This window comes from Schistocerca serialis, chromosome 11, assembly GCF_023864345.2.
Source record: "Schistocerca serialis cubense isolate TAMUIC-IGC-003099 chromosome 11, iqSchSeri2.2, whole genome shotgun sequence".
In the NCBI taxonomy this organism is placed as follows: domain Eukaryota; kingdom Metazoa; phylum Arthropoda; class Insecta; order Orthoptera; family Acrididae; genus Schistocerca; species Schistocerca serialis.
In genome coordinates, this window is record NC_064648.1 from 176,327,888 (window position 1) to 176,339,995 (window position 12,108).

General features: G+C 44.3%; 1 protein-coding gene across 1 annotated transcript in view; it reads left to right on the forward strand.

Moving 5' to 3' along the window:
• Positions 1-12,108, forward strand: part of LOC126426616 (uncharacterized) — a 129,980-nt gene that overhangs the window by 69,983 nt on the left and 47,889 nt on the right. Inside the window, exon 5 of the mRNA XM_050088506.1 lies at positions 2,248-2,592. Within this exon, the coding sequence (XP_049944463.1) occupies positions 2,248-2,592 (345 nt within the window). The remainder of the gene's footprint in view (positions 1-2,247; positions 2,593-12,108) is intronic.

Genomic DNA, 12,108 nt, shown 5'->3' on the forward strand with positions numbered 1-12,108 from the left:
TGTTGGCATGCTGACAATGTGACCGATTTCCCCGTGAAGTCCTTTTTGTCATTGCCGGATACAGTGCCCGCAGTACTGTCAGAAACATCAGGTAGACTCGTTCCTCAACACTGGTTCAGGACCCAGTGGCCACAATCCCTGGGACCGTTACCTGTTGCATATCCGTAGGGTGTAGAGATGGGTAGTTCGCGAATGAACGGGTGCAAAGGAATGGTTCACCAAGATGAATGAAAGGACCAGGAACGAATTCCGAGGAACGATCGGTTCATAGTTCACTTCGGTCGCGGCGGTCTACTTATAGTTCCCGGGAACGAGGAACGACCGGTCCATAGTTCACTTGTTCACTTCGGTCGCTTCGGCAGTTGTCGTTCGAGCCTCGGTCACCTGCTCATCTCAGTCTTGGCCTCCCTCGGCCACACTCGTCATTCTTCGCACGACCGCCTGTCTCAGTTCCACTGCCGACTGCTCCTTGTTAGTTCAGTATCCAGTTGCTTGTTTCGTTCACTGCGCTCACCTATTGAACATGTGTTCCAAACTGTTCTTGCACTCGGGTCTGGCTATTCAGCATCCACGACCGGTAATCGAAAAGTATTTTATAGTTACATAAATTACATAAAAATTTCATTGTATGTAACAAAAGGGCATATCAGCTCACTTCATAATATTGATGAACAGCAGAAGACATACTTATAACATGGCAAGTTTTTTTTTTTTGTTATTCATATATTTTTTGGTTTCATCGACTTGATTTAGCAACTAACTTTCCATAATTTGCTTAATTTTTAGTGTAAGAAAATTCATATAAAACGATTATCGTGTATCTTTCGTATACAAAAATTATATTTAGGAAGGCTGTAATAATTTTTAAGTTTGGTTGTTTCCAATTTGCATTACCTGCTGGTTTGGTTTCTTTGAAAAAAAGAAAAGTGGGTTGTGCGTCATTTTGGCTCAGTAAGAAAAGCGGTGCCTCTCCATTTGAAAAGACATAGATTGCCATAATATCGTATTTACTTATTATCTCAAAAACATTTGTTCAGAAGGAGCTTTCAAACCAAAAACTTTATTACTGCGAACTTAATTATTATTATTATTATTGCTGCATTAACTTTAATAATGCAACATAAAAACCTAATTTTTACTAAGCGTGTGTCGCAAGTATGATGACAGAACCACATTTTATTTTATGCTTCAATAAAGTCTACTTCGCCTACGAACTCAGAGACAACGTGAAGTATATATAGGGTGTATACGATTATTATTTACAACGTAGCATAGCTATGTAGTGGAAGTCGAAGTGAAGAATTTTATACAAGACGCTTGTGGTCTATTAAGTTGGGAAACAGCCACCAACAGGTTTACAAGTCTACATGTGCTATAGCCCAAGCGCGTCGCGTGAGATTTTCGTGTTCTCTTCTCCAGCTCTCTACACATCGTCATCGATTTTTTCACAATTGTTGCTTGCATTAGCTTGTTATTCCTTCGCTACCTAATTATTACACGTTTGTCTGTTTGTTGTATCTGCTCGTAACGGGCAACACATCGTCCGTAATTGGCGAGCAGTCTGTACTCGGGGCCGGTTTTCCGTGCGCCACCCTATATTATTTCCCTGCGATCAGCCACACAAGGCTACGGCTGGCTAAACGAGAGCTTCTGCAGAATCCCAGAAATTACTTGCAAAAGTGTGTAAGAGTTCTGTAATGAATAAAAACTCTATACTCCAGGGGGGAGGCAAGTGCCCCCTCTTGGTGCCCTCCATCCTTCAGTCACCTACACTACTAGTTTTCAGTTTTTCATAAGAACCATATACCAAGCGCAAATGAACGGTGAAAGAGTTAAAATGAACTGTTCCCAAAAAAAGAACGATCAGCAGTGAACTAGTTCCCAAGGATGAACGAGTTTGCCCGTCTCTAGCAGGGTGCACATTCCCACAATGTGTGATGGAGAATGCCCACAGTGCCGCAGACACGACTGTCATTTGTCTACCTTCTGGCTTTGTACACACGTGTAGCGTACGGTCCGTGACTGGCGAGGTAGTGTTTCACTCCATTCGTGGATCTCCATGATGTGAAGGAGAACTCCGTGTTCCCCTGCCTGTCCTGAAGTTTCCCATTTCTTTTTCTTCTCGTATTAAGTTACTCATTATGGCCTCAGTTCCGAGTACTCTCCACATTCAATCTGAATGCCTTGCTTTATCTACTACAGAGCACCTCAAATCTTTAATCATTAATTAGCATCTTTTTCGTACAGCACGGCCACCTCGACCCCGGCCGGCTCGTCGGTTTCTGAGGTCGGCGGCACCGGACGGGCTGCCCTCGACTCGTCACACTCTGGCTCTGGCTGTGGCCGACGGGGCGGTGAGACCTGGACGTGGGACGAGACGAAACTGGCAGAAGCCACCACTGTTCCAACCTCTGCATCTGGCCGCACCGCCGTCAGTGACGGCTATGGAGGAACCGCCACAGGCAGTGCTACTGGTGGGGTGGATGAAGAGCTGCTTTTCGGCGATGCCGGCTCTGCCCGTACAGTCGACACCAAGCCGCCAATCTGCTACGCGAAGCTCATCGCTATGGCCATAGCGGATTCACCGCAGAGGTTCGTAGTGCTAAAACTCTTTAATGAAAATACACTCCGTGTTCTTAATACATGCCACTGTAGTTTGGTACTTCCCATAGTATCTAACAAATGTTGTTGTTGTTGTTGTCTTCAGTCCTGAGACTGGTTTGATGCAGCTCTCCATGCTACTCCATCCTGTGCAAGCTTCTTCATCTCCCAGTACCTACTGCAACCTACATCCTTCTGAATCTGCTTAGTGTATTCATCTCTTGGTCTCCCTCTACGATTTTTACCCTCCACGCTGCCCTCCAGTACTAAATTGGTGATCCCTTGATGTCTCAGAACATGTCCTACCAACCGATCCCTTCTTCTAGTCTAAACGTAGAAGAATCTTTTTACCCATTCACCAAGTGTACAAATTAGGTGGGTCGACGACATACTCCTGTCATGTGACGCACATGCCATCACAAGTGTCGTATAGAATATATCAGACACGTTTTCCAGTGGAAAACGTGGTATGCAGATGAAAATCAGATTTGCTTTACACGCAACGTGTAGTAGTCATGAGAGTTAGTTACCTTTCAGATTGGACGTTGTGGGTCGATGTTAGTTAAGAATGTCTTTTAGGCGACAAAGATGCCATTAACGCCACCTTACTGAGTTTGAATGGGGTCATGTTATAGAGCTATGAGAAGCTGGATATATTACAGAAAGACTCGGCAGGTATGTAGTCACTGTACACGATTTCTGACAGCGGTGGTCACACGAATGTTTTGTCGCGAGAAGTTCTGACGACTGCGATTCTACCCTGTCACTAACAAGGGAACCTCCCCATCGCACCCCCCTCAGATTTAGTTATAAGTTGGCACAGTGGATAGGCCTTGAAAAACTGAACACAGATCAATCGAGAAAGCAGGAAGAAGTTGTGTGGAACTATGAAAAAAAATTAGTAAAATATACAAACTGAGTAGTCCATGCACAAGATAGGCAACATCAAGGAGAATGTGAACACAGGAGCGCCGTGGTCCCGTGGTTAGCGTGAGTAGCTGCGGAACGAGAGGTCCTTGGTTCAAGTCTTCCCTCGACTCAAAATTTTACTTTCTTTATTTTCGTAAAGTTATGATCTGTCCGTTCGTTCATTGACGTCTCTGTTCACTGTAATAAGTTTAGTGTCTGTGTTTTGCAACCGCACCGCAAAACCGTGCGAATAGTAGACGAAAGGACGTGCCTCTCCAATGGGAACCGAAAACATTTGATGGTAAGGTCATAGGTCAACCGATTCCTCCACAGGAAAACACGTCTGATATATTCTATACGACACTGGTGACGGCATGTGCGTCACATGACAGGAATATGTTGTCGACCCACCTAACTAGTACACTTGGCGAATGGGTAAAAAGATTCTTCTACCTTGCCCGATTTAGGTTTTCTTGTGGATGTGATAATCACTCCCAAAAAAGTGATGAAAACATAAGAGTTTGTCACATAAACTGAAAATAAAAAATTAAACATTTCACTCGAGGGAAGACTTGAACCTAGGACCTTTCGTTCCGTAGCTGCTCTCGCTAACCACGGGACCACAGCGCTCCTTGACTCCCATTGTCCTTGATGTTGCTTATCAGCGCATGGACTACTCAGTTTGTATATTTTACTAATTTTTTTAATAGTTCCACACAACTTCTTCCTGTTTTCTCGATTGATCTGTGTTCAGTTTTTCAAGGCCTATCCAATGTGCCAACTTATAACTAAATCTGAGGGGGGTGCGATGGGGAGGTTCCCTTCTAAGTATCGCCAAAATACTCAAAAAGTACCGTGTTAACCAATGCAGTCAAAAACAACTCGTACCTAAGTAAATGTTTCTCCAAATTTTACTTCCTAACACAATATCTGACTTTGCATTCATCCCAGTTTAGCATAGAATAAACATATTAAATAAAAATTTAAAAAAGTTTGCTTCTAACATCAATAAACAAAAGGATACCAAAGTTGAGTGATGAACCCACAATTTTACATGACTCTCATTCAAAGTAATCACAACCCATGTGGTTTGACAGCTACCCACCTTTGAATTACCCACTAGAGAATGTTAGCACCAGTAGCAAGCGAGCTTCACTGTCATGGGTCAACGTTTAAGAAATTAATGGCGGGCGCCCTTGTCCCAGTAGCAAAACATTACAATACTTCTGGTAAAATGTTACGCCACACCAATTTAGACACATACCCTCCAAAAGTTATAAAAAATATACATGCAGCGGCAGCGGATTTAAAATGTAAAAAAAATGGAAATAATTAAAAGGGGGAAATGGCTACTGCTAAAGAAAGTCAACAATGTCTACATAGAACACACCACTTCGTGGATAACACTTTTATTGTAAAGAAGACATACATTATGTGAATGTCAGCCAAACGGAAAAGAAATTACAAATTAAAATTGTTTGCAATAATTTTGAGCCTTTGAGAGGAGAGCGCTGCTCTTAAATCTTGTCTTGTGTGTTGTGACGACGGTCGCGATGTCGACGGCAGCTGGCTGGCCCTGGTGAAACGCTGAGGTCTTCTCCCACGGTCGTGTGATTGCAGCTGATGATGTTCTCCTCGTAATCGGGCGGGCGGTGGTATTCATTAAGCTGCACATCTGATTACAGTCTCATTTTGCAGGCCACAGGCTGATCGATGTAATTGATGTTACAGATGTCCGTATGTGCACAGTTTTAATGTTTCTGGCGCACGCAATTTAAGTTTACTTATGCCACATGCAGTTTATAAAACTTGCCGACTGCGAATTCTGTAGAAAGTGAATTCGTATTATGAGTGCCGCGATCACGAAAAACCGTCCTGGGCGGGAATGTACTCACACACAATAGACACTTCGCATAAGTTCAGAATGACTGTTACTGATTATAGGCATCCGATAGTTCATCGAAACGTGAATAAATACGTAAGTCTACAGTACTTGAGTGTACGAAAACACAGTCAAAATACAAGCGCAGTTCAATTCACAGACACTGAGCTACAATACCGTCCATGCTCGGTTGCATTGTCATAGTTACTTCGTCTCACGGCACAGTCTCAGAATTTACTTCGCCCAGTTTCTACACTCACTATTATCATATCACGTCCTGGTATAAAACAGTCATTAAAAAAGTATATCGCTTGCCACTAAACTCAATCTTCACCAGCTTGTAAAAGTCACGACTCCCACAGTAAAACATGTGTCCGCCTCTCTAGCTACCCAACAACACACCCCCGCTTTGTCGGATCGACTATCGATATTGCTCTCTCTCAATACTCTCGCCCACAGTTCATACAACATCAAAGTAAATTACATATATCTTTGCACAACTATTTTCTACCAAACTTATTACAGTAAACGATAAAAAAAATACATTAAAAAAATTAAAGCTTTCCACAATCAATAAACTCCAAACATATTTATCTACTTGCAAAAAAGAAATAATTTCCAGTTACATATTACATCTAGAAAACAACTTTTATCTCTATATTACAGGACAAACGAAAAATGCGCTACAACGTCAAAGATATATGAAAAACAAGATACACTCCTGGAAATGGAAAAAAGAACACATTGACACCGGTGTGTCAGACCCACCATACTTGCTCCGGACACTGCGAGAGGGCTGTACAAGCAATGATCACACGCACGGCACAGTGGACACACCAGGAACCACGGTGTTGGCCGTCGAATGGCGCTAGCTGCGCAGCATTTGTGCACCGCCGCCGTCAGTGTCAGCCAGTTTGCCGTGGCATACAGAGCTCCATCGCAGTCTTTAACACTGGTAGCATGCCACGACAGCGTGGACGTGAACCGTATGTGCAGTTGACGGACTTTGAGCGAGGGCGTATAGTGGGCATGCGGGAGGCCGGGTGGACGTACCGCCGAATTGCTCTACACGTGGGGCGTGAGGTCTCCACAGTACATCGATGTTGTCGCCAGTGGTCGGCGGAAGGTGCACGTGCCCGTCGACCTGGGACCGGACCGCAGCGACGCACGGATGCACGCCAAGACCGTAGGATCCTACGCAGTGCCGTAGGGGACCGCACCGCCACTTCCCAGCAAATTAGGGACACTGTTGCTCCTGGGGTATCGGCGAGGACCATTCGCAACCGTCTCCATGAAGCTGGGCTACGGTCCCGCACACCGTTAGGCCGTCTTCCGCTCACGCCCCAACATCGTGCAGCCCGCCTCCAGTGGTGTCGCGACAGGCGTGAATGGAGGGACGAATGGAGACGTGTCGTCTTCAGCGATGAGAGTCGCTTCTGCCTTGGTGCCAATGATGGTCGTATGCGTGTTTGGCGCCGTGCAGGTGAGCGCCACAATCAGGACTGCATACGACCGAGGCACACAGGGCCAACACCCGGCATCATGGTGTGGGGAGCGATCTCCTACACTGGCCGTACACCACTGGTGATCGTCGAGGGGACACTGAATAGTGCACGGTACATCCAAACCGTCATCGAACCCATCATTCTACCATTCCTAGACCGGCAAGGGAACTTGCTGTTCCAACAGGACAATGCACGTCCGCATGTATCCCGTGCCACCCAACGTGCTCTAGAAGGTGTAAGTCAACTACCTTGGCCAGCAAGATCTCCGGATCTGTCCCCCATTGAGCATGTTTGGGACTGGATGAAGCGTCGTCTCACGCGGTCTGCACGTCCAGCATGAATGCTGGTCCAACTGAGGCGCCAGGTGGAAATGGCATGGCAAGCCGTTCCACAGGACTACATCCAGCATCTCTACGATCGTCTCCATGGGAGAATAGCAGCCTGCATTGCTGCGAAAGGTGGATATACACTGTACTAGTGCCGACATTGTGCATGCTCTGTTGCCTGTGTCTATGTGCCTGTGGTTCTGTCAGTGTGATCATGTGATGTATCTGACCCCAGGAATGTGTCAATAAAGTTTCCCCTTCCTGGGACAATGAATTCACGGTGTTCTTATTTCAATTTCCAGGAGTGTAAATATACAGGGTGTTTCAAAAAGGTACGGCCAGGCTTTCAGGAAACATTGCTCACGCACAAATAAAGAAAAGATGTTATGTGAACATGTATCCGGAAACGCTTAATTTCCATGTCGGAGCTCATTTTAGTTTCGTCAGTATGTACTGTACTTACTCGATTCACCGCCAGTTGGCCCAATTGAAGGAAGGTAATGTTGACTTCGGTGCTTGTGTTGACATGCGGCTCACTGCTCTACAGTACTAGCATCGAGCACATCAGTACGTAGCACCAACAAGTTAGTGTTCATCACGAACGTGGTTTTTCAGTCAGTGGAATGTTTACAAATGCGGAGTTGGCAGATGCCCATTTGATGTATGGATTAGCACGGGGCAATAGCTGTGGCGCGGTACGTTTGTATGTAGACAGATTTCCAGAACGAAGGTGTCCCGACAGGAAGACGTTCTAAGTAATCGATCGGCATCTTAGGTAGCACGGAACATTCCAGCCTATGACTCGCGACTGGGGAAGACCTAGAACGACGAGGACACCTGCAATGGACGAGGCAATTCTTCGTGCAGTTGACGATAACCCTAATGTCAGCGTCAGAGAAGTTGCTGCTGTACAAGGTAACGTTGACCACGTCACTGTATGGAGAGTGCTACGGGAGAACCAGTTGTTTCCGTACCGTGTACAGCGTATGCAGGCACTATCAGCAGCTGATTGGCCTCCACGGGTACACTTCTGCGAATGGTTCATCCGACAATGTGTCAATCCTCATTTCAGTGCAAATGTTCTCTTTACGGATGAGGCTTCATTCCGACGTGGTCAAATTGTAAATTTTCACAATCGACATGTGTGGGCTGACGAGAATCCGCACACAATGGTGCAATCACGTCATCGACACAGATTTTTTGTGAACGTTTGGGCAGGCATTGTCGGTGATGTCTCGATTGGGCCCCACGTTCTTCCACCTACGCGCAATGGAGCACGTTATCATGATTTCATATGGGATACTCTACCTGTGCTGCTAGAACACGTGCCTTTACAAGTACGACACAACATGTGGTTCATGCACGATGGAGCTCCTGCACATTTCAGTCCAAGTGTTCGTACGCTTCTGAACAACAGATTCGGTGACCGACGGATTGGTAGAGGCGGACCAATTCCGTGGCCTCCACGCTCTCCTGACCTCAACCCTCTTGACTTTCATTTATGGAGGCATTTGAAAGCTCTTGTCTACGGAACCCCGGTACCAAACGTAGAGACTCTTCGTGCTCGTATTGTGGACGGCTGTGATACAATACGCCATTCTCCAGGGCTGCATCAGCGCATCAGGGATTCCGTGAGACGGAGGGTGGATGCACGTATCCTCGCTAACGGAGGACATTTTGAACATTTCCTGTAACAAAGTGTTTGAAGTCACGCTGATACGTTCTGTTTCTGTGTGTTTCCATTCCACGATTAATGTGAATTGAAGAGAAGTAATAAAATGAGCTCTAACATGGAAAGTAAGCGTTTCCGGACACATGTCCACATAACATATTTTCTTTATTTGTGTGTGAGGAATGTTTCCTGTAAGTTTGGCCGTACCTTTTTGTAACACCCTGTATATCTATCGCAAATAACGATGTCTTCACAAAGTCTGCTGTCATGTTCGGTGTGTGGCTCCGGCGCATTGTACTGCATGTGCAGCAACAATTGTAGCAGTGGTCGGCCCCCCAGTGACACAGCGAACTGTTACAAATCGGTCACTCGATTCAAGGGCAGTTCTGAGCCAGACGCCCTGTAGTGTAGTTTCCACTGACCCCAAACCACCGGCATCTGTGACTTGAGTGATGTCAAGTGAGAGCTCATTGGAAGGCAGGGCAGAGGTGTGTTGCATTTTCTGATGAAAGCTGGTTCTACCTCAGCGTCAGTGATGTCCCTGTGTTAGTTAGGTCTGCAGCCAGTCTGTCTGCTTGCTAAGCTCGCGGGATCTACACCTGGAGTTATGGTTTGGGCCGCAATTTCGTATGGCAGCAGGAGCACTCTCGCGGTTATCCTACACACACTGACTGCAATTTTTTTCTTTAATTTACTTACACGTCTAGTACCAAATTGAGGAGCAAATCTCCAAGGTCATGGAATGTGTCAGTACACGAAATTACAACATAGAGGTAATAAAGGATAAAATAAAATGTTTATGAACCCAAAAAAAGTAAAGTCGTAAGTTAAGTAAACACAATCAACAATATATCACAGGAATCAGCTTAATTTTTCAAGGAACTCCTTGGCAAAACAGGAGGAGTCACCCATGAGGAAATTCTTCAGTTTCAGTTTGAAAGCTCGTAGATTACTGGTAAGATTTTTGAATTCTTGTGGTGGGTTATTGAAAATGGATGCAGCAGCGTACTGCACAAGAGTTAAGGAAATGCAATCCAAATGCAGATTGGGTTTTTATGAGTTATTAAGTGAGTGAAAGTTGCTAATTCTTGGAAATAAGCTGATACTGTGAACAAGAAATGACAGTAAAGACTATATATATTGAGTGGCCCATGTCGGAATACCCAGACTAGCGAACAGGGGTCGACAAGAGGCTCACGAACTCACACCACTTATTGCCCGAACTGCCCATTTCTGAGCAAAAAATGTCCTTTGAGAATGAGAAGAGTTATCCCAAAATATAATGGCATATGACATGAGCAAATGAAAATGAACAAAGTAGACGAATTTTCATGTCGAACGATGACTCGCTTCAGATATCGTTCGAGTAGTAAAAATGGCAGCATTAAGTCTTTGAACAAGATCCTGAATGTGGACTTTCCACCACAGTTTACTAGCTATCTGAATACTTAGAAATTTGAACTGTTTAGTTTCCCTAATCATATGCCCATTCTGTGAAATTAAAACGTCAGGTTTTGTTGTATTGTGAGTTAGAAACTGTAAAAACTGAGTCTTACTGTGATTTAGCGTTAGTTTATTTATTACAAGCCATGAACTTATGTCATGAACAGCACTGTTTGAAACCAAGCCAGTGTTGCACACAACATCCTTTACTACCAAGCTAGTGCCATCAGCAAACAGAAATATTTTAGAGTTACCCGTAATACTAGAGTGGATATCATTTATATAGATAAGGAACAGGAGTGGCCCCAACACTGATCCCTGGGGCACCCCCCACTTGACAGTACCCCACATCACAGCTATTAGCAGCACTGTGAACAATGACCTTGTGCTGCTTTTTGTTAAAATAAGAGGTGAACCAATTGTGTGTGAGCTGCTTCTTGTATTCCATACTGGTCCTACTTCTGGAGAAATATTTTATCATCAACACAATCAAACACATTAGTTAAATCAAAAAATGTGCCTAGCATTTGAAACCTTTTGTTTAATCCATCTAGTACCTCACAGATAAAAGAGGATATACCATTTTCACTTGTGAAATGACAATTAAGCCGAACTGTATATTTGATAGCAAATTTGTTGTTGTGGTCTTCAGTCCTGAGACTGGTTTGATGCAGCTCTCCATGCTACTCTATCCTGTGCAAGCTTCTTCATCTCCCAGTACCTACTGCAACCTACATCCTTCTGAATCTGCTTAGTGTATTCATCTCTTGGTCTCCCTCTACGATTTTTACCCTCCACGCTGCCCTCCAATGCTAAATTTGTGATCCCTTGATGCCTCAAAACATGTCCTACCAACCGATCCCTTCTTCTAGTCAAGTTGTGCCACAAACTTCTCTTCTCCCCAATCCTATTCAACACCTCCTCATTAGTTATGTGATCTACCCATCTAATCTTCAGCATTCTTCTGTAGCACCACATTTCGAAAGCTTCTATTCTCTTCTTGTCCAAACTAGTTATCGTTCATGTTTCACTTCCATACACGGCTACACTCCATACAAATACTTTCAGAAACGACTTCCTGACACTTAAGTCTATACTCGACGTTAACAAATTTCTCTTCTTGAGAAACGATTTCCTTGCCATTGACAGTCTACATTTTATATCCTCTCTACTTCGACCATCATCAGTTATTTTACTCCCTAAATAGCAAAACTCCTTTACTACTTTAAGTGTCTCATTTCCTAATCTAATTCCCTCAGCATCACCCGATTTAATTTGACTACATTCCATTATCCTCGTTTTGCTTTTGTTGATGTTCATCTTATATCCTCCTTTCAAGACTCTGTCCATTCCGTTCAACTGCTCTTCCAAGTCCTTTGCTGTCTCCGACAGGATTACAATGTCATCGGCGAACCTCAAAGTTTTTACTTCTTCTCCATGAATTTTAATACCTACTCCGAATTTTTCTTTTGCTTCCTTTACTGCTTGCTCAATATACAGATTGAATAACATCGGGGAGAGGCTACAACCCTGTCTCACTTCTTTCCCAGCCACTGCTTCCCTTTCATGCCCCTCGATTCTTATAACTGCCATCTGGTTTCTGTACAAATTGTAAATAGCCTTTCACTCCCTGTATTTTACCCCTACCACCTTCAGAATTTGAAAGAGAGTATTCCAGTCAACATTGTCAAAAGCTTTCTCTAAGTCTACAAATGCTAGAAACGTAGGTTTGCCTTTCCTTAACCTTTCTTCTAAGATAAGTCGTAAGGT